The sequence below is a fragment of the Lolium perenne genome, chromosome 3 (assembly GCF_019359855.2).
Source record: "Lolium perenne isolate Kyuss_39 chromosome 3, Kyuss_2.0, whole genome shotgun sequence".
Classification (NCBI taxonomy): Eukaryota; Viridiplantae; Streptophyta; class Magnoliopsida; order Poales; family Poaceae; genus Lolium; species Lolium perenne.
The window spans coordinates 128,216,887-128,239,671 of record NC_067246.2 but is presented as its reverse complement, the minus strand read 5'-3'; the positions used below and the strand labels follow the sequence as shown (position 1 = coordinate 128,239,671).

At 51.7% G+C, this 22,785-nt stretch overlaps 2 protein-coding genes across 3 annotated transcripts; both read left to right on the top strand.

Moving 5' to 3' along the window:
- Positions 1–4,322: 4,322 nt before the first annotated feature.
- Positions 4,323–6,010, top strand: LOC127342377 (protein PHYTOCHROME KINASE SUBSTRATE 4). The gene has a single exon (XM_051368317.2). It carries the CDS (start codon positions 4,520–4,522, stop codon positions 6,008–6,010), a length of 1,491 nt encoding a protein of 496 aa, XP_051224277.1. The 5' UTR covers positions 4,323–4,519.
- A 908-nt stretch (positions 6,011–6,918) lies between these two features.
- On the top strand, positions 6,919–8,702 carry LOC127342375 (uncharacterized). Of its 2 annotated transcripts, none has more exons than XM_051368314.2 (3): positions 6,919–7,588; positions 7,963–8,149; positions 8,227–8,702. In XM_051368314.2, the coding sequence occupies exons 1-3, from the start codon at positions 7,245–7,247 to the stop codon at positions 8,389–8,391; spliced, it is 696 nt and encodes a 231-aa protein (XP_051224274.1). In that variant the 5' UTR covers positions 6,919–7,244; the 3' UTR covers positions 8,392–8,702. The 2 variants fall into 2 exon arrangements, with proteins under 2 accessions (XP_051224274.1, XP_051224275.1); XM_051368315.2 differs by having other exon boundaries at positions 6,922–7,588; positions 7,966–8,149; positions 8,227–8,696.
- Positions 8,703–22,785: the final 14,083 nt, after the last annotated feature.

The following is a 22,785-nucleotide window of genomic DNA, read 5'->3' as shown; positions in this document are numbered from 1 at the left end:
GGCCTCCTTCAATCGTTTGAAGGTTTGCTGTCAAAGTGACATGTTTCATCACTACAAAATAAAGCCATCCTTGGTTCAACCGCTAGTTGACTGGCTGCTGGGCACCTTTCTATTAATTTTTTTTTTTGAGAAAAACAGTACAAACGCAGATGCTCATATACACGCGCACACACTCACCCCTATGAACGCACACACGCACACCCTACCCCTATGAGCACCTCCAGAAGACTGAGCCGGCGGATTGGATCTTGAAATTGACGAAGTCACCACAGACGCCTCGCTGTCGACGGAAACATCGCCTCCCACTGAATGAATTTTCGCCTTTATGAGACACACTGATGTCAAACCTGGGGTTTAAACTCTGGTGGGCTTGGGGTACAACCACCCTCCTAACCACCCAACCTCAGGTTGGTTCTCCCCTTTCTATTAATTGACATGTTGTTTATTCCACATTTCTACCCCCCTTGATGTATTTCCCTCATTTTTTTGGAGCTCGCATGTAAAGTTCCTTTTCCATATTAATAAGTATAAGAAAATACACCGTAGGGGTTTTTCCTACGGTAAAGGTGTACAAAAAAAGAATCTACTCCCTAGCAGCCTAGCAGGTGAATGATCATGAATGGTTCTAAGAGACCACATCACAGCCGAGGCTCCCACCCAAACACAGTCAAATTCATCTACATAGACAAAGATAATACAACAATCACATAATGAGGACTCATGCAGGCTAATCAACAACTTCATTAGGTGTAGACCAAACAAAGGCAGCGAGGAGACACTGAAAGAGAAGGTGGTGGCCTACATATTGCAGCTCATCACACAAATGACTCTCGCAGAAGTGTTACCATGCCTAACCAGAATCTGCTCCCTAGTAGGCAAACGATAATGAAAAACATGTTACAAGAACTAAGGCTAAAATTCACATTGGTGTCTCAGCTTTAGTTTGGTCAATATGGAACTGCCGTAACAATATTATTTTGAACAGAAAGGACTCTACAAATTTCCTGCATATGACTATACATTGGATTCAGCTATGGTATTTCCTATGGTTACTGGTGTTGTGAAGTGTATATGTGGATTGCCTAGCCCTTTTCATCAGTTCGGACTTTTGGTTCAAGTGGCTAGTGCATGAAGCTTAACATGGTATCAGAGCCCCAGGTCTCGAGTTCAAATCCCGGCTTTCACATGGTTTTCGCAATTAAGCCTAAAAATTGATGTTGCCCCCCTCTTTAGCCACCGCTGATGCCCTGTTTTGGTGTGCTCTTCTTCTTTCACGTGTTGACTCTCTTCTCCCGTCACACGCGAGTGGGGGTGTTGTGAAGTGTATATGTGGATTGCCTAGCCCTTTCCATCAGTTCGGACTTTTGGTTCAAGTGGCTAGTGCATGAAGCTTAACAACTGGATGCAACCGTCTGCTGATGGTTGCTACTTGGCGGCCTACTAGTAGATTACATGATGCTCAGCGATAGAAGAAATTGTGTTTGCTTTCGATGGTTAATTTTTGTATCGATCCTCTCTGATCCGTAATGTGTAAACTTTCAATATTTTTATTGGATTTTTAATAAAAGGCTGTGTGCATCGATCGATATAGAGGCCGGGTACTCCCCATTTCGAAAAAAGCAACAACTTCACTAGGTGTAGACCAAACAAAGGCAACCAGGGTCACTGAGGCTAATCTTTTTTTGCAGGTATCCATCGCCTCCTCTCGCATCGCTCCTCCTGGCGACCGAAAGGGACAAACCCTAGCCGCCGCCGCCTCGTCCGTCCTCCCCCCTCTCTCCCTCCTCGTCGCCCCCCCGAGGTGCTGCCGGCCGAAGGCCGCGGCGTCGGTGAAGGGGGCGGCGGGGATTTGGCCCTCGGCTGCGGCCCCCGACGCCTAGCACAGCCGCATGGAAGGAAGGTGGTCGGGCTGAGCTTGCCGGGGCAGAGGCCGCTGCCCGGCGACGCTTTCCACCCCCGACGCGTCTCCCCTTGGTCGACGACTCCCTCTGTGGCGGAGGGTGGCTCTCGGGATCCGGCGGCTCGGTGGCGGTGACCTTCGGTGCTGGAGGGGCTGCTCCTGGGCTGGTGGTGGTCTCGGCGGGGCCCTGGACGCCGGAGCGGTGGCTCCGGATGGTGGCAGCGGTGCCGTCTTCTTCGCGGCGAGCGGTGGCCCGTGGCCCTGGCCGTGTGGGCGGCAGGGTGGTGGCGAGATCTAGTCCGGGGTGTCATGGCGGCCGGTGAAAACTGAGCCTCGACCTCGGTCTTGGCAGATGATGGCGGCGTCGGTCGATGTCGTTACCTTGTTGAAGGCGTCATCTTTGCCCGTCTTGGCACTACACTCGGCGAGTTGGGGATGCGCGGCTGCCGGTGAAAACCGTGCTCCGACCTCGGTTGGCGGACGATGGCGATGTGTCGCGCCGCTACCTTGTTGAAGGCATCTTCGTCGCAGTCTGCGGTCTCTCACTCGTGCTGCTCCGGAGGAAACCCTAGGTCCGGGTCTCCCAGATCGGATGATGGCGGCGCGCCCTACGTCTTTCTACCTCTTGGGGCATCGTTTTTTGGAGCAGCTGCTGGATGTTGGCGGATGTTGGTGGAGTGGTATTCATCTACCTCATTGTTGGCGTTGAGTCTCGGTGGCATGGTGCTGCAGGGCATCGACGATGGATGCGGGATGATGTATGCGTGCAGGATGGTGGAGCCATCTGGCGTCATGGTGGTATCGACGATAGGTCTTGCAAGGTTAATGTGATGATCTCTCTTGAAGATGGAGTCGAGGAAGACGGCGGTAGCAACTTCTGTGGCGTGTGCGTTGGCGTGCGCGGAGAGTCTGCTTGACTGGATGTGCTTCTCACCTGCTATTGGACGGTTTGGGAAGACATTTGGTTTTTGGATGATGTGAGTTGGTGTATTGTCACCCCCTTCATCCCACTATAGGTTTAGTAAGGTGGCTTCGAGGTTGATCTTTTGTATGTTTTTGTAAGGTTTTGTGAATAATCTAATAAAAAAACCGTGTGCATCCTTTGGATGTAGAAGCTGAGGCGATATTTCCCCCATTTCGAAAAAAAAGCCAGGGTCACTGAAATAGAAGGTGGTCTACAGATTGCAGCTCATCACACAACAAAGGACATCTCCCAGAAGTGTTACCATGCCTAATCAGAATGTGGTCGCTAGCAGGTGAATGATCATGAATAACTTGCCACAAGAAAATCTTGATCTTGGAAGGGACTTTAATTTTTCCAAACTATCTGGAGATGAGGATGAGAGATCCCTTGGAAGTCCAGCCATCTGTACAGTATCGACTTGAACTGAGCTGAGGTTCGTCTCTTTTGCCAAAATTACAACATAATTGTTCTCTGTGCTTATCCTTACTAGCATTTTCATTTGATGTTACAGGTCCTATAAATCCTGTTGTTTGTTCTAAGTGATTAGACAACTTCTTCAGATCTTCCGTAGTTTTAGCATACTGTATATTATAACTGCCTGTCTGACGTGTTCACCCTGATACTGGAAACACTGCAGAGCTTGGTTATCGAATGGAACGATACATTGTTAGAGAATGCTGGATATCTTTGCCGATTCCGTGGTACTGGCTGTTAGGACGCCACGGGTCTCTCCTGCGTGCCATAGTATCGCTGATCGAGTATGTTGCCGGTTCTGTGGTACTGGACCAATGGCTAGTTCGGACGCCACGGATGATCCTGGCCGTCTTCCGGCGAGTACATTGCATGCTGCTACGTATCATGCATTCCTGTATCGTGCATTGGATCGCCGTGCTCCGTTTTGGACGACATGGATGTGGAACTCATCATTCGTGTGGGTATGCTCTCTATCAGTGTGTCGATCATGCATCGCACTTGGCAATGCATGTTCATGGGATGGATGCATCAGGCTAGCCACCAAGGCCAGGAACTGTTCAGAGCTCGATTGCTCCTACACAAGTGTAGCTGCATTTTTCAGGATTTTACGCTGGGTCATCTGTGAAAAACGCCCTGCATTTCAGATAAGGCACATTTGCGCAGGCAGATGCTCCTGAAACTCTTTGTAAACACGACCTCCCAGAGAAGAGGAAAGATTCTTGCAAGTTGCAAGGAAGAAGGCGGATCAGAGGATGATGAGAAGGAAGATTGTTCGAAAACGAAACGACCATGTACACTTCTCGCAGTCTCGGTGCCCAGTTGCCCACACCACCGTTGGCCGCTGGCGGCGAGTAGCAGCTCTCGTCTCCTCTCGGTTCACATCACATGCCGTCGCACTCCGCTGCCGCGCAACGGGAGCCACACACACATTTTTAAACAGAGAGCGAGCGAGAGAGACGCCGACGCTTACACCTCCCCCGTAGCTAGCGTCTCGGTGCCGATCACGGTACGAGCTCCCGCGCTCGCCGTCGCCGTCCGACAGCCTGTGCCGCCTTGGCTCTACCCGCGCTCTCGCTCCTTCAAATTCTCCTCCCAAACCACTCCACTCTCCCCAACTCGCTCGCTCACGCTCAACGAGTGACACACAGCCCGAAGCGTGGCGTCTTATCTCTCCCACCTTCATGGATCGCTACAGAGTGGCGCCGTCCCGGCCAGTCTTCCTCTCCGGCGCCACCCACCGCCTGCAGCCCGCGGCCGGGCGGCGATCGGCCGGCCCCGACACGGAGCTCGACATCTTCACGGCCGAGCGCTACTTCAACGCGGCCGACGCCATCAAGTACAGCGCCGCCGCGGTCCATGCCGCGGACGCGCCGACGAGCCAGACCGCGGCGTCGTCGGAGGCGAGCTGGAACAGCCGCTCCGGCCTGCTCGCCAGCAACCGTTCATCGTCGACGGCGGCCGCGGCTAGGCAGCACGACAAGGTAGGCCACGGTGGCGGCAATGCCATCGACCTCGGCCTCGGCCTCGTCGTGGAGGTCGCCAGGGACGATCGGTACCACCGTGGTGGCATTGGCAAGAAGACCGGGCAGCGGTGGGGGCTCTTCAGCCGGGACTGCCCCTGCGCCGGACGGAAGGCCGTCACCGTCGACGTCGCCTCCGAGCCTCCCAGCCCGACCACTCCAAGAATCCACCACCCGAGGATCGACGCCCTGGAGGAGCGCGCGGTCTTCAAGGCCAACGGGCTGCCTCCCCCATCCCCGAATGACGAGCCGGGCGTGATGAAGATCGTGAGCACCGCGGGGAGCCGCGCGTTCCCGCTTCGCGCCAGCATCGACGGCGTCATCCCGCCGGCGCCGAACCAGGGCAGCGCCTCGTCGTTCCCCGCCTTCCCGCCGGACGTCGGCCGCCGCGTGGTGAGCTCCGGCAGCGGGTTCACGTTCCCGGTGATCGCCCCGGCCGTCGTCGACGATCCGCCCCGGGAGTCGCTGGAGGTGTTCCGCCCCATCGACGAGGACTCCGTGGTGCTCGTGGACCCGCCGCCACCCTCCCTAGGCGTGGCCGGCTTTCTCCGCGCGCCGGCGGCCGTGGCCGCGGCGACGGATCATGACGACGTCGACGACGCGATGAGCGACGCCAGCTCCGACCTGTTCGACCTGGAGAGCTTCGCGGCGTCGTCGTCGTACCCGACCACGTACCGCGGGCGCAGCAGCCGGCGCAACTCGGGCGACGAAGACCACCTGGGGCTGGGGTACGCCGCCGCGGCCGCGGAGCCGGCGCTGAGCGAGTGCATGTACGCGCCGAGCGAGGCCAGCGTGGTGTGGAGCGTGGCAACAGCCGAGGGCGTCGCCTACGACGCGGGCAGCGTCGCCAACTTCTCCAGCGCGGCCTCCGCGTGCTGCGTCGACGACTTCCGCTTCGTCCCGCCGACGGAGTCTGCCGCCGGGCACAACGGGTTCACCGCCGCTATGTCCCGGAGCGCCGGCCGCAAGAAAGGTGGAGGGTTCTTGAACAGCTGCCGGTGCGAGAAGGCCGTCAGCGTCGGGCCGACCCCGGTCCGGGTGGCCCGGCCGCCGGCGGTCCCCGCCAAGACGGCCGGCCGCGCCATGGGGCTCGAGAGCGGCGGCGCCGCGCGGTACCACAACCGCCGCGTCCATATGCCGGTCCGGACGTAAGTACAAGGTGTCGTCGTCGGGAGTTGACACGCTCACTTTTGAACGCGGGCGGGCATGACGTTGCCACCTGAGAGCAGCGATTTTAAAGGAGCCGGTAGGTGTAGGTGTTACATCTACCATCCACTCTCTGCTTTGAGATTGGTGAGGCTTTTGACATTTGTCTAATATAAAACTAATAATTGAAACATAAGTGAAACTTTTATGAAACTAAAGTGATACATGAAAAATACTGTGAAACAGTCTGATAAAAAGTGAAACTGATGACATCATTGCCGACGTCACTATGGTTTGTTTCACAAAAATATTAGTGTTTCAGTTATGTTTCAATTATGTTTCAAATTTGTTTCACAATTTTGTGACAAAATTGGTCAGCACATGGCTGACGTCATTGCTGACGTCACTGCTGTAGGTACCGTTGTCTGTAAAAAGAGGTTTTCGGTTGCCACCTGCTGTAATTAAACCGGCAACTCGTCAAGAAAACGTGGTGCTGCAAATGTGTAACAAACGCAAAAAATCTATATTGTGCGTCTTAGCACTATGTGTTATGTCACCGATCACTTCCGTTCCTGGACAAGTTTAGACCGATCGCGCGCTCTGATCGATACTGATGCTCAACAACTTGTACCAAATCTCAGACAGACGAATCAGTGTGATTTGTGATGGGATGCCTCATGCCTGGATGACTGGATGCTTCTGTTCAAGTGTTGACTGTCGAGGCGAACTCGCTGTAGCGCCTGCCTGATAATGCTGCCAAGTGGAGTAGAAACATTTGGGACCGAACTTTTCCATCCCATGCCCACGATACATTGTTCAGTTCCATCACACTAAGAGCAGGTACAATAATGCTGAGTCAGATGGCTACAAGACCTTCCACGTCACAAAAGTCCTACGTGGGAGAGAGAAAAAAGAAGAGAGAGAGGGAAGCGAGCGCTTCGTTCGTCGCCCGGCTACAGCGCACGTATCGAGGGGAAATAGCTCGCTTGCAGCCAGCGTGCTAGCGCTAGGCCGGCGCTTTGCTCTTCGCCTGGATCTCGTGAGTCCCCTTTCCTTCGCGCCAAATCAAGTTCTTCCCGCGCCGAATCAAGCTCTGCCGCGCCAAATCCCTGAACCTCCTCTAAAAATCGAGCGCCCCCGCGTCAAATCCCCCAATTCCCCAAAAATCGAGCCCCCACTCAAGAACCCTAGAGGCCCAGCCCGCCGCCGCCCGCCGCCGTCCGCCACCGCCCTCTGCGAGATGGCCGGAAAATCCAAGAGGACAACTGCACCGGTGCCTCCGGAGTTCCCATGGCCGACGGCTCAGCCCGTCCCGCTGCCAGCAGCTCACCCCGTCCCGCCTCCGGCTGCTCAATCTGGCGCCCCACTGCCGGCCATCCCTTCCATGTTTGCAACTGGGTCATGGTTACCAGCGCAACCACCACAGTCCATGGCGGCTACTACTCCACCGTGTTGGCTCCCTGGGGTACCTCAACCGGGCGATTTGTCTCAAGGCCCATGGTGGACACCGCCCACTGGAATTGGAGTCTCAGCACAATCTACACCCACGGCTGGGAATCTTGATGCGTACAATCTGCAAGCTTGGTATGTGCTATCTCCTCCCATCTTGGTTAGGTAATCTCGTGTACTAATTTGCTGCTGCTGCTGGCTTACTGAACCTAATACACGCAAGTTGTATAGGACTGACGAGTAAGAGTGTTGGGGATTTTTCTTCTCGTTGCCACATGATGGTTGATTATTTCCGTATTGAGCATGAATGGACTGAACTAGTATATATGTTTTAGCACCAAGAAACGGCAAGGAAATACTGAACACACTGTATCTGCATATTATATGGCACAAACCATATGAAGTATTACATGCATTCTCTGAAATAGTGAACTGATCGTACAAATTACCTGCAGCAGCGAGTAAAATAAATGATATGAATTTGATGGTTTGATCATCTATTGTTTTAGCAGGGGATTGGATTCTCACCCGCCTGGTGATTTCCTTGGTTTCTTTACAAACACATCAAGCCACAAACAAACTGTGGAAAATGGGACTTCATCGCAGCCAATCAAAGTTAGTGATGACACCAATGGTGACAACTGTGCAAGGACTGAAAAACGTTTGCTATGGACAAAAGAGGAGGATCTTAGATTGGTAAGATTTTTTTTGCATGCTTTCTCTGTGTGTTACAAAACTAGCACAATAACAAGCCCATTCTGATAATATTGTAGGTCAGTGCTTGGTTGAATAATTCAAACGACCCAATCCAATCAAATTATAGGAAGAACGAGCAATATTGGAAAGAGGTTGCTGCTGTCTACAACAGTACCACCCCAAAAAATAGGGCAAGGCTAGTCAAGCATGTGAAGGACGCCACACTGGATCACAACAGCTGATATGCCATTTTTTATTAAATACAACTTAACAGCCCGCCTCACAGTCAGCCCATTGTATGAGTTGGGCTCTAAGATGGCTTTTGCTGACATGGCATGGCTATATAGCCAGCAGCTGGCTATGCTATTGCCATTGCTCTAAGTCTTCAGTTGTCGCCCCCAAACACAGTTCGAAAGAAGCGTTGGATCGAGCGTTTAGCCACAACCGCGTTTTTAGAACGTCAATTTCCAGTCGCGTTCTCCAAACACAACTTAAATATTTAACTCTAACAAAGTACTATTCTATCAAAATATGACCCACCTACCACTTTCATATAGTACCTAGGAGCACGTGCTAGAGCTGGCTCAGCTAACTTCTCTCTCATATTCTCACTCCGCCAACCAAGCAAAGATATAATATTTTATCTGTTATAGCCAGCTGACTGGATTTTATTTTACTTTGGGCAAATAACTAACAAAAGAAGCCCCTATATGGGCTTTAAGGGTGCGTTTGGATTGTGGCCAGCATTTGCCATGCCAAAATTTCGGCGTTGACTGGTATCCTGGGACACCGTTTGGATTGAAGCCGAACAATCAAAGCCGCACCAAAATTTTGGTCGCTAGTTCAGTTTTTGCGCCCACGCGCTGGCCAAACCGGGGCGAGGGAATCCTTCGCCAAAAAATTGGCGTCCCCCTGATTTGGCGTGGCTGGGCTAGGCATAAACCAAACAGCCCCTAAAATTTAAACTTAAAAACCCTCTATTAGGGTTTGGTCGGCGGCGCGGTGTCCGCCGGTGCGCCGCCTAGCCCCTGTGGGCGTCGGCGTCGTCGTCGTCGTGGACGACGTTGACAAGGGATTAACTTATCAATGCCTACAGATTGTAGACTAGGGTTTTAGTCGGAAGTAGAGGGCAAGTAGATCTCGAAGGTTTCAGCCGAAAAGTGCTCGACGATATGAAAATTAGGGTTGCGTGAAACAATGAATCGATCCCTTCTTTGTCCCTCGACTCCCCCTTATATAGGAGGCGGAGCCGAGGGATTTCGTAATACACAAGTTACAGAGTCCGGGAGAGTTTCTAACTCATCCCGTAAAATTACAAGTCTATATTTCCTAATACAACTCTAACTTTCCTTAATATAACTTGGGCTTTTAAACTTCATATCCTTCGACTCGTGGGCCTTCGGTAAACCCCGGGTACCATCTTTGGCAGGTCCATTGGGGATGCCTATGTCAGTAGCCCTCGAGATTTTGCTTGAATCGAAGAATCAGAGAAATTCATCCAATAATTCTGTCAAATTTATCACATATCTTTGGATACGCAATTATATATTATACAGGGATAACGGTAATTGGGGCTAGTTCATCTGACGGATCAGGTACTAGTTAACTGCTCTAGTGGCAATCCGCAAAAACCTACTTCAACATCACGTCCCTGGACATGATATCGGGATACTGGTGTTAACTCGACAGGTACCGCTTAAGGTCTTACCATCTGTTGAGTCCCAGTCATGTTTTATCGGGTACCTAACACGTCCGTTATGATTTTTCTTCGTATCTGTTGATACGGAAAAAAGTAGCAAACCGACGTCAGAGACGGTGCCACGCCACTCAGAACGGATCTGGGGTCTTACCTTCGCAGAGTTTTGCGGCATTCAGAGATTATTCGCAACTTTGGCGCTCTGAGAATATATTGCCGAGTGCTTTTTCGGCTGTTGGAATAGCACATTTTATTGAGTCAACAGATGACTTATCTTGCATTCCCGATGGGAGTATATGTAGAGTTATTTGTATAACTCGAAATATGCTCACTTCTTTTTATAATTTCATCGGGCACGCGAACAGCGTTCCCGATGGGAGTAGCCCCCGAGGCTACAGCCAAGGACTTGTGCTTGGTTGTAGGCTCAACACTTTAACGCCTTATGTCGCTATATTGTCATTCTTTCTTGAGCTTTTTACATCTATCGGGTGCGCGACCAGCGCTCCCGATGGGAGTAGCCCCCGAGGGTTTCTCATCCTTCTCCTTCTTCTTTGGTTTTTTCGGCTTTGTAGATCTCTCGGCTATCTCCTTCCAAAATACGCCTGGTGGAATCGCGAGGCACTGCGACCCAATGTTTGCAAGAACATCGATTTCATCATTGCTTAGCCTGCTTATGTGATTTACCTCGCACCCATCAAACAGCTTCTCTAGCTCATTATACACTTCCTTGTATGCTATCATACTATCATTGACTGCATCACATTGATTCATGACTTGCTGAGCCACCAACTGTGAGTCGCCGAAGATTTTTAATCGAGTTGCGCCACAAGCCTTCGCCATGTTCATCCCGTGTATGAGAGCTTCGTATTCTGCCTCATTGTTACATGCGTTTGGAAACGTCATCCGTAAGACATACTTTAATTTGTCGCCTTCAGGTGATATTAGTATCACGCCTGCTCCAGCTCCCTCTAATCTCTTGGACCCGTCGAAGTTCATAGTCCAGGTTCTCGACAAATCTGGGGGTCCCGTATTTTGTAGCTCCATACACTCTGCGATGAAGTCTGGTAAAATTTGCGACTTTATTGCTTTTCTTTTTTCGTATGTGATGTCCCGAGGGGAAAGCTCTATTCCCCAAAGGGAGACACGACCCGTAGCCTCTGGATTGTTTAATATATTGGATAAAGGTGCCTCATTGATCACTATTATCGGATGCGCCGAAAAATAGTGCCACAGTTTTCTTGCGGTTGTAAACACTCCATATGCTAGCTTCTGGTACTGCGGATACCGCTGTTTTGAAGGCGATAAAACTTCACTGATGAAATATACCGGTCTCTGCACTCCACGGAGTTTTCCTTCTTCCTCTCTTTCGACTACAAGTGTTGTGCTGACCACCTGAGGCGTGGCTGCGATGTATAACAAGAGGGGTTCCTTCTCCTTAGGCGCCACCAGGATTGGTGGTGTCGAAATTGTGCGTTTGAGATCATCGAAAGCTCTGTCTGCCTCTTTGTTCCATTGAAACTTCTCTCCTTGCTTGATCAGAGCGTAGAACGGCAACGCCTTTTCTCCTAGTTTGGCGATGAATCTGCTTAAAGCTGCGACTCGCCCAGTTAATTGTTGTATTTATTTCAACTTTGTTGGCTTCCTCATTGTTACGATAGCTTGGATTTTCTCTGGATTGGCTTCGATTTCTCTTGCTGAAACTAGGAACCCAAGAAGTTCTCCCGCAGGGACGCCAAAAGAGCACTTTGTCGGGTTCAACTTGAGATAGAACTTGTCAAGGTTGTCGAAAGTTTCCTTTAAATCCTCGATCAATGTTGACCCCTTCTTTGTTGTTATGATGACATCGTCAATGTATACTTGTACGTTTTTGTCAATCTGTGTTGCAAGACACTTTTGCATCATCCGCTGATATGTTGCTCCAGCGTTTTTCAGACCAAAAGACATTATTTTGTAGCAAAACACGCCATAAGGTGTTATGAACGCTGTCTTGACCTCATCATCTTCTTTTAATCTGATCTGGTTATAACCAGAATATGTGTCCAGGAAGGAAAGACGTTCACATCCTGCCGTGGAGTCGATAATTTCATCGATCCCTGGGAGGGGAAAGTGATCCTTTGGACAGTGTTTATTGAGACACGTAAAGTCGACACACATGCGAAGGACTTTCGTGTTTTTCTTCGGGACCAAAACTGGGTTAGCTACCCATGTGGCCTCTGTATGTAGCTCTTTGATAAAACCAGCTTCTCTGAGTCGATCAATCTCTGACAGCATGGCTTTGCGGTTTGGTTCCGAAAAACGCCGCAAAGGTTGTTTAATTGGTCTCGCTATTGGATCTACGTTTAGGTGGTGCTCGGCAAGTTCCCTGGGTACTCCTGGCATGTCAGCTGGACACCATGCGAAGATTTTCCAGTGCTCACGGAGGAACTCGACGAGCGCGCTTTCCTATGCGAGGTCCATGTCTGCTGCAATGGATGTCGTTTTCTTTGGGTCTGTCGGGTGAATCTGCACATCCTTAGAATCCTTGGTAGTGTTAAAGGTTGGCTCCCTGAGTGGCCTTCCTACATCTGGCAACACATCATAATCAGTTGTTAGCCTTGACGCCATATATTCTGCTTGCATCCCGAAAGTTTCTGACAATCGATGAAAATCTTTGTCGCATTTATCAGCTAACGCGAAACTTTCTTTGACTGTAATTGGTCCCTTAGGTCCAGGTAACCTCCACAACAAGTACGTGTAGTGCGGTACCGCCATAAACCTGGCGTACGCTGGTCGTCCCAACAAGGCGTGATATTGCGACGGGAAATCCACAACTTCAAACTCCAGCCTTTCTATCCTGTAATTTTATCGGGTTCCAAACTGAACGTCGAGATTGATCTTCCCCAGCGGATAACTTGGGTTCTCTGGCGTGATACCATGGAAACGTGTATCAGTTGGTTTTAGATTTGCCAGGGATATGTTCATCTTCCTTAGTATATCTGCATACATAAGGTTTAGACTGTTGCCTCCATCTATGAATACTCGAGATACGTCGAACCCTGCGATAACCGCGAGTAGGATAAGTGCTGATTGCCCTGGTCGAGGAACTTGCTGTGGGTGATCCGCTATTGTGAAGCCAGTGTACTGTCCCGACCAATTTAGGTACTCAATTGTTGGTGGAGGCATCTTCTCTGCCATGAACACTTGACGCGAGATCACTTTCTGAGCCCTGTTGGACGGCCTAGCTTTCTGAATCATCGAGACCGCGCCGTTGGAGTTGGGGTCGACATATGGAGGTGGGTGTGGTGCTGCCGCTATTCGGAGCTGGTGCCGATTTTCGTCCGTAATTGCGGGAGGAGGTGGAAGGTGGATCTCGCTCCTGGGCCCCTGAGGATTTCTATTTGTTGCTTGAACATTGGCTTGCCCTGCAAACCTCAACATTGCTTGAAAATTTCGACAGTCCTTCTGCAGATGTCCTGACTGCCTCTTCCCATTATTGTCGAGATAGAAATGCATCTGACACGGCCCGTTCATCATATCCTCGGGAGATACATATGGTCTCTGGAACCTTGGTCCACTATTTTGCCTGTTATTCCGGGAGTCATCTCTATTGTCGCCTCGCTACTCGCTACTCCTTTGATATTCATCTCTATTGTTTCCTCCAGTATTTCCTCGGAAACCAGCCGATATTTGGCCAGGAGCATCATAACTCGAGAACTGCCGAGGCAATCGTCGTCTATTTTGGAAATTTCGACTACGGTCCTCCTCTGGTGACCTATGTCGTTTATTGTGAACATATCTTCTCCATCTGCCCACCTGTTTTCTATCTCCATCAATGCTGATACTGTCCTTGGGTTGGTTCTCCCCAAGTCTTCGACAAAATCTCCCCGTCGAATTCCTGCTACGAACGCATCTATTGCTCTCTCATCAGATATGTTCTCTGCCGAGTTTTTAATGATTTTCCACCTCTGGATGTACTTTCTCATTGATTCATCATGCTTTTGTCGACACGATCTCAACTCTTCTATTGATGCGGGTTTTTTGCAGGTGGATCGAAAATTCTTGACGAATACATCCTCAAAACTGTCCCAGCTGTCGATGGAACCTGGGGGAAGCTTCTTTATCCAAGATCGCGCGGCTCCACTCAGATGTACTTGAATGCTCTGCATGGCTGTTGCTCTGGTTCCACCTATCAGCTTCACTGTCTTGAGATAATCAATTAGCCAATCCTCGGGATCTTGCAGGCCATCGAATTTTTTGAAATTATCGGGTAATTTAAACCCTGAAGGAACTCGAGTTTTCCGGACCCTCCTTGTAAAGCACGGTAGCCCACACATATCCTCGTCGTCTATTTCTGGGGAATGCCGATGTTCCCTTCTATTTTGTCGTGCTCTGTCTACCCGTGCTTGAGTTGCTGTATCTCTTGCCCCACTTGTTCTCTCGGGACCTGGTGCTGCTGCAGTAGGTCGTGGACTATTTTGCCTTGCTGATCCTTCGGGAGGCGAATTTATAAACGCCGTTCCCATGGCTCCAACTCTTGCCATAGCCATATTGTACAATGCTTCTCTTGGATCTCCGGGAGGTGGCTTGGATGCGAGGATGAAGGCTTGCGTCGCCATGTACCCAGCTTCTGGTGTCTTAGGGATAATGTTCCCCCTCATGTCTATCGACATGAAGGACATGTCGAGGTTTTGAACCAGATTCTCCCTATCTGCCTCAGGTATATTTTGCATCCGAAATCTCGCTCTATTACGAGCTGCTCTGTGACTATCTCCCGAAGTGCCAGATTGTTGACTCAAGTTAGCTCTTCGCCTGCTTGATGTAGAAGCTGCTTCCTGCCTCCTATCCAACTCGATTTTCTGCTTCTCGAGCTCTCGCCTGGTACGTGCAAGCCTATATTGATACGCTTGTAACTCCTCAGGTGTTGTGGGTATACTTCATGGGTGTACCATCGACAGTGCCTAGATCCGGCAAGCCCGGGTGGCCCACGGATGGTGATGAGGCATGTGGCCCATCGGGCGGCCCAGTTGCTGTTGATCCTGACGGAAGATGTCCGGCCCAGGAGCAGGGAGCCGGATCCAACCGACATTGAGGAGGAACCCGGATCCACGGAGGCCCATTAAGGGACCCGGATCCGGTACGACATAGATGGAAGGGCGGATCCTTGGCGTACACGGCAAGACATTGTACCGTAGTTAGGAAACCTGTATCCGGGTAGGACTCTCCATGTAAACCCTAGATCCGTGCGCCTTTATAAGCCGGATCCCGGGAGCGTTAGAGGCAGAACCTCAACTCATTGTAACATCGCGAAAGCGCCCAGATAATTCCAGACAAGCAGCAGTAGGCCCTGTCATCGTGCAGGTGTTCCGAAGCTGGGTAAATCGTGTACCACCGTCCCGTGTGCACTCCGCCCTATGGCCCCTACTTCTTCTCCCCCTCGTGAGGATCCCTCCTCCGAGGTACCGTCGATTAGGCAACGACATCAGGTGTTGCCGTTATGGTCATTGGCTCTGTACCATCAATAGCTCTTGCGACTCGATCCCATACTGCCTGCGGAAATCGCACCATCTCTCGTGTTCCCGGTCCGATATATTTTGTTCCTAGACCTCGCGTGAGATCTGCAGGATCGACATACGGATTTCCCGTCTCGTCAAAGTTCTTTGATGTCTCCTCCTGTGGGCGACTTGGTTCTCCAATTGCATAGATCTGATGATATTTTGGATTCTGAACTTTGTCTGACCGCCGCAGAGCTGGACGCAGTCGCGAAGATCCGATCTGAGATGCAGGAGCTTCCCAAGGAAGATTCCGCCTCGGATCTGGAAATTTCAAAGCCCACCCAATCCGCCCCTGAGCAGGAAATAACGGTGGAAGACCAATGCAGATCCGCACAGGTCTCCTGTGTGTTAGAAAAGCAGAGGTGCCACTTCGTACACTTCTTGGCCCATACCGCCGGAACCGCCCCTCAAGAAGACGGAGCTGGTCCTGAGCAGGTAGAGGCACCGGAAAACGACGCTGTTCCGGATCAGGCTGAGCCTGTCGGAGAAAGCGAAAATCCGGCTGAAGAGTCGATTTTGGGCAATCTGAGCCCAATTTCCGGAGATACCCCTTCCATGGATACTGACGAGTTCAACCGCAAGCTAGGGGAGTACGGTTTCGGTGATCAGCCTGAAGTTGATTCCGCCCGGCCCTAGCGGTGTACTTGCGACCGTAGCGGCGCGGGAGAACCGGATCGAAGGAGCGACCACCCAATCCGATCCTCAGCCATCCCGTCAAGGATCTCCAATGTCGCGGGAGCGACCCCGCAAGGATTCTTCCTCGGAGGACCTCCTGTCACCTGAAGAGATGGTTGCACAAGCAGGCATGGATGCAGTTTATCGCTCGGATATTCTTAACAAACCCATCACTCCCGAAGACGTAGAAGCATTGGAAGCTAAGAGACTGGAGATGCTGGCCACAACCAAGAAGTTTAAGGACACCGCAGCCGCCATGCTGGAGGAAAGGAAGCACGCCGCAGTTTTTGTGGAAGACTTCATCCAGCGTGAGCAGGAGGTGGACGAAGGACTGGCAAAGGTCAAGGAACTCCGAAAGCATTGGGAGGACAAGATCGTTGAAGCTCATCATGAGGTCGAAAGGGTCCGGCGTGACTTGATAGCTCCTCGAAGGATCACCTTCGCAACTCCAACTGAGCAGCAGCCGTTCGCAACCCCAAAGGACAATATGACGAAGGCTGCAGAGATCTTGAAGAAAAAGAACGAGGAGATCGACATCGACTACGTTCGCACACTCGTCGCTTCAGCAATGAGGCGACAGAGCAAGGCAGACACTTCGCGCAGATTGGAATCTAACCGGAGCATTGCGTCTCCATCAGCGCACGACGGTCGCCATCGAGATGACGAATCGCGAACCGGATCTTCGGAACGCGAAGGAAAGCCGAGAGAGCACCGAATCCAATCCCCGTCCCATCAAGGACGCCTCCATCGAGATCCACGAAAGGGAAAGGATGCAATGTACTGCGGACGGGACAAGTACCGCAACCCCTCTCCTCCACCCAATGGTTACCCGCGACCCCTCGCCGCCGTAGTAGTCATTTGGAAACACCAGGGCCCCCAGGCATGGTGGGATTGTTATCCGCGACAACGTGCTGCCATCAAGAAACGAAACAGGAGCACACACCGGAACCTCGCCGGAACCGGAACAACGATCGTGAGCCCGAGCCTAGGAGGAGTCGGAATGAGGAGCGCGACCGGAGCCTCGCCGAGCCGGAACGACCGGGCAGCCGGCGCCAAGGCGAAGGCGGCCCACAGGAGCCGAGCCGGCCGGAAGGCCGAGGAGAATCGAAGGCGGAAGCAAGAAGTCGGATCGACCCCTTCGCAGTCTCCTCACCACCACCTAGCGGTGGCGGCGGAGGTGGAGGCGGAGACGGCGGCGGAGATCTCGCTCTCGCTCACAATCTCCTCGCCTCGGCCCACGCGACGCGGGAACGCCTTTAACGAATACGTAACCTACTACATCGGTCCGAAGTGCTTTGGCGGGATGATTCGAGAGGAACCAAAGCCAAGGATGAACCTCAAGCTACCGGAAACACAGAAGCATTATGATGGCACCGAAAGGCCGTATACCTGGATTGAGGATTACTATAATGCGGTAACCTTCGCCGGAGGAACCCCTAATATCGCTGCCGCATGCTCCAGCTTGTACCTTGTAGGTCCGGCCGGATCTCGCTCGGTGACCTCGAGAAGAATTCCATCTTTTGTTGGTTCGACACGAAGACCGCTTTCGAGAAACACTTCAGTAGGCACCTACAAAAGACCTGCCACGACAAGCGACTTGCAAGCTCGTATCCGAGAAGAAGGAGAATCCTCAAGACACTTCCTCACACGATGGTTGGCATGCAGAACGAGTGCGAAAATGTCGACCACACCACGCCATGTACGCCTTCATTGGTGGACTGCGGCGGGGAGGATTGCCGAGGCATACGCTCACTCGTTTGGCTAACTCAAATAAAGCGACTACGGATGAAATGATCTCCATTGCCGGTGATCATACCGCCGCCGATGATGACGCGGCGGTGATCTCGCAGCCTACAAAGAATCCCCTACATCAACAAAAGAAGAACCGTGATAACGGCAACAGCAGCCATAAACGCAAGAACCACGATGACCGAGAAGAGTGGCGGATCCGAGATGGTCGCCATGGCGTTTCAACGCGGAGGTTCGGGAGGCGGAAGAGGACGCGCCGTGGAGGCGGAGCCGCAGGAGTCGACGGCATGGCACCGAGGTCACACCGGTGGCGGATCCCGCGCCCGCAAACCTATGAGGAGTACAGAGACATGCCCTGCCCGGCCCACTTGGACCCTAAGCAGGGAAGTCCACTCACACCAACCGCATGGCGCAAGTGGGTCAATGATCTAAAGAACGACCGGAGGCAGGATACAAGCGAGCCGGAAGCACCGCCGCGCGGCAAGGGAGGCAAGGGCAAGAACAAGGACAAAGAGGAAGACGATTCGAGGCGATGGATGAGGATGATAACTCGCCGGATCCCAAGGTAGGATCCGCAGGTAAATCCAACCCATTCGAGAAAAAGAGCGTGGGGCTTACCACACTTTCCTCGGAACCCCAACGATCCGCGCTACCAAGTCGACCACCGGATCCCGAACGCCACGATTCGCTGTGTCGCATGATGTCGTGTGGTCGGAAGTCCCGTGCACATTTGATAGGGGGGATCACCCTGCCATTGTGCCAAAAGAATGCTACGCCTTGGTTGTAAGTCCCCGCATAGACGGGTATGACTTCTCCAAGTGCCTCATGGATGGTGGAGCCAGCTTGAACATCATGTACCTGGAGACTCTAGAGCGGATGAACCTCACCAAGGAACAGCTCAAACACAGCAACACTGAGTTTCATGGCGTGGTTCCGGGTAAGAAGGCGAATTCCCTTGGCAGCATCACACTTCCCGTGGCTTTTTGGCGATGTTCACAACTTCCGCGAGGAGAAGATCACGTTTGAAGTTGTGCCCTTCAAGAGCTCCTACCATGTCATCTTCGGCAGGCCCACCTACCACAAGTTCTACGCAAGAGCGTGCTACATCTACAACAAGCTCAAGATTCCGGGTCCTAAGGGTATGATTACCGTATCCGGAGACTACAAAAAGGCTCATGAGTGCGAGTTAGGCGAAGCCGCCTTCGCAGAGTCTGTGATATCTGGAGAAGAGCTGAAAGGATACAGAGCCGTGGTGGATCCGGCGAAATCTGAGACCACCAAGAAGCAGATCTCCGAGCACAAAAACTCCTTCAAGGCCGCGATAGAGACCAAGAAAGTCAACTTCAAGGAAGACGACGATTCCAATCAGGTCTCAGTCGGAGCCAACATGGACCCCAAATAGAAAGACGCGCTCGTCGAGTTCCTACGCGCTAACATGGATATCTTCGCATGGCAGCCTTCTGACATGTCCGGAGTACCAAGGGAACTCGCCGAGCACTACCTCAACATAAACCCGGGGGCTAAACCGGTGAAGCAAGCTATGCGACGCTTTGGAGACAAGAAGCGCCGCGCCATAGGAATGGAGTTAGCAAAGTTACTAGAGGCAGGTTTTGTAATAGAAGTTATCCACACTGATTGGATCGCAAATCCCGTCCTTGTACCCAAAAAGAACACTGAAATACTAAGAATGTGCATCGATTACTCTGGCTTGAACAAACATTGCCCGAAAGATCCGTTTCCCCTGCCGCGCATTGACCAAGTCATTGATTCGACGGCAGGGGCGGAACTTCTGTGTTTTCTTGATGCGTATTCCGGGTATCATCAGATCCAGATGAAGGAGTCCGACCAAAAGGCGACCTCATTCATCACCCCGTTCGACACTTACTGCTACGTTACTATGCCCTTTGGCTTGAAAAACGCAGGTGCCACCTACCAACGTACGATGCAGCGGTGCTTGAAGGACCAAATTGGCCGGAACGTACACGCCTACGTCGACGACATCGCGGTCATGACCCGGAAAGGATCCGACTTGATCAGCGATCTCACAGAAACCTTTGAGAATCTTCGTCGGTACAAGATGATGTTGAATCCGCTGAAGTGCGTCTTTGGCGTACCAGCTGGAAAACTCCTTGGCTTCATTGTCTCTAACAGGGGGGCATTGAAGTTAACCGGAAAAAATCAAGGCAATTTTGTGCATAAAAAGGCCAACTTGTCTCAAAGATGTGCAACGGCTCCCTTTGGTTGTGTCGCAGCAATCAGCCGGTTTGTTAGCCGTCTTGGCGAGAAGGCACTCCCCCTGTACAAGCTATTGAAGAAAACAGACAAGTTTGTCTGGGATGAGGCAGCAGATGCAGCTCTTCAAGGGTTGAAGGACATACTCACCTCCCCACCTATCCTAGCAGCTCCAGGAGAGTCAGAGCCTATGCTCCTTTACCTGGCAGCCACCAACAGGGTCATCAGCCTCGTCATCGTGGTGGAGCGACAGAAGAAGGTCACGAGTACGGAGTCCAAAGGCGATCTACTATATTAGCGAAGTCCTTACGGAGTCCAAACAGCGCTACCCTCAATTTCGTAAGTTAGCCTACGAGTATTCCTAGGCGACGGAAGCCGAGACACTACTTCCAGGAGCATCCAAGAATGATCGTGAGCAAGGCTCCACCGTCAACGATTCTCAACAACGCCGACGCAACAGGACGCACGGCAAAATGGGGCATTGAGTTATCGGCCTTCGACATCAACTACAAAGCCGGGACCGCGGTCAAATCCCGAGTCTTGGCGATTTCGTCGCAGATTGGACGAAGCTCGGATATGAACACGGAGCGGAACCCGAGACATGGGTCATGCACTTCGATGGATCCAAGCGGCATCAAGGCTCGGGAGCCGGAGTCACCCCTGAAGTCCCCTCTGGGAGAAGAACCGCAAGACGTTCTGCAGATACACTTCGAAGCTACAAACAATATGGCGGAATACGAGGCTCTACTACACGGATTGCGCATCGCCAAGGAGATAGGGATCAAGCACATCATATGTTGCGGAGATTCAGACTGTGGCACGGCAAGTAGCCGGAACTGAACGCCGTAAACTCCGTCATGGCGGCTTATAGAGACGAAGTTGACGAGATCGCCAAACATTTCCTCGGATACGAAGTCAAGTACGTCGGGCGAGGTGACAACACGGCGGCAGATATGCTATCCAAGCTCGGATCCGCGAAGCCAATTCCGCTGGAATTTTCCTGGAGCATCTCAGGATACCCTCGGTGAAGGGCGCTAACCGGAAAACCCGAGAGGTGGCGGTATCTCCGGCTAGGGAAGTGATGGCTATCATTCCGGCTTGGACACGGCCTTTCTGGACTACCTCATCGATCGAAGTTGCCGAGAGGATGAGGTCCTCGCGCGACAGATCATCGACGAGCAAGATCCTACACAATTGTTGATGGACAGCTCTACAAACGAAGTGCAACGGGAGTATTTCTCAAATGCGTCTTCAATCAAGATGGCATTGAAATCCTCGGAGAGATCCATGCGAGGACTCCGGGCACCATGCCGCCCCCAGTCACTCGTTGCAAAAGCTTTTCGGCTAGGTTTTTGCGGCTCACGGCTAAAGAAGATCTTGACAAAATAGTCAAGACCTGCCGAGGTTGTCGCATACTACGCTACTCAACCAAACGCTCCAGCCCAAGAGCTGAAGACCATACCTATCACCTGGCCGTTTGCGGTGGGGGGCTCGATATGGTTGGTAAGTTAAAAAGATCATCTCTGGCGGTTTTGAATACCTTACGGTCGCCGTTGACAAGTTCGGCAAGTGGATCGAGGCAAAGCCGATGAGGAAAGCCGACGGTGCTACGGCACTAAAATTTGTCTGCAGCCTCGTGATGAGATTCGGCATCCCACACAAAGCATAATCACAGACAATGGCACAAACTTCGCACGGGGAGAATTGAAGGATTACGTGAGACGGTAGGGATTAATTTGGACCTCGCATCCGTGGCTCATCCACAATCAAATGAGTCGAGTTGAAAGGGCTAACTGCCTAATATTCTTGGTAATTAAGCCGCGCCTTGAAGAACCGCTGCGACGAGCACCGGAGCTTGGGTGACGAATTGGAAGTCGTTTTTATGGAGTTTACGAACTACCCCTAACGTATCAACGGGGTTTACCCCATTTTTCCCGGTATACGGATCCGAAGCCGTACTTCCTCCGACATCATCCACGATTCACCGCGAGTTTCCGCCTACAATGAAGAAACGGTGACGAGGCCAGACGACTATCTGTGGACCCGATCGAGGAAGCTCGGAATTTAGGCGACCGGCGCTCCGTCATCTACCGGCGAAGCAAACGTTATCACACGGTCGTCGAGTCCGAATCGCTCCTTCATGGCAGGAGACCTGGTCCTCCGCCTTCGGCAGGTGAAAGACCATAAGCTACAGTCTCCATGGGAAGGACCCTTCGTCGTTAGCAAAGTGCTTCATAACGGGTCGTACTACCTTGTCGATTTCCGCGAGCTGAAGGATAGACCTGCTAATTGGCACCGGAAACGCAAGCGTGAGGATCCGGATGACATCTACGACGAGACAGATCGCCCTTAGAACATCGCACATCTACGTCCTTTCTACACTTAGCGTACTTTTTCCGAGTTACAAACTCTGTAATAGTTATACATGATCAATGAAATAAAGCTTATGGTTCACTCTCTGAGTCTTTTACCTCCTTTACTTGTTCATTTTTAGATCATGTATGTTTTCCGACTAAAACCGCAGAGCTGGATTTTTCCGCCTAGGCGTGTATAAAAGTTGTGATTTTCAAAAATCGTCCTTTAGGACGTAAGCTTAAGTTTTCTGATTAAATTGTTATCTGTTGCGAACTTGTGGATTCCTAGTAGCGATTTCCGGCACCTATGCTTGGGGGCTTGTTTCCGCGGTTATTGCGGATTGCCATTGGGCTTCGTCGCCGCTGGCGAGTGTTTCCGGCTAAGGTCCTCCGGCTCGC

Excerpts from the sequence above, each read along its gene's own strand:
- LOC127342377 (XM_051368317.2), top strand. The coding sequence starts at position 4,520 with ATGGATCGCTACAGAGTGGCGCCGTCCCGGCCAGTCTTCCTCTCCGGC.
- LOC127342375 (XM_051368314.2), top strand. The coding sequence starts at position 7,245 with ATGGCCGGAAAATCCAAGAGGACAACTGCACCGGTGCCTCCGGAGTTC. Across the intron at positions 7,589-7,962 it reads GCGTACAATCTGCAAGCTTG|CAGGGGATTGGATTCTCACC; the intron begins GTATGTGCTATC and ends CTATTGTTTTAG. Across the intron at positions 8,150-8,226 it reads AAGAGGAGGATCTTAGATTG|GTCAGTGCTTGGTTGAATAA; the intron begins GTAAGATTTTTT and ends ATAATATTGTAG.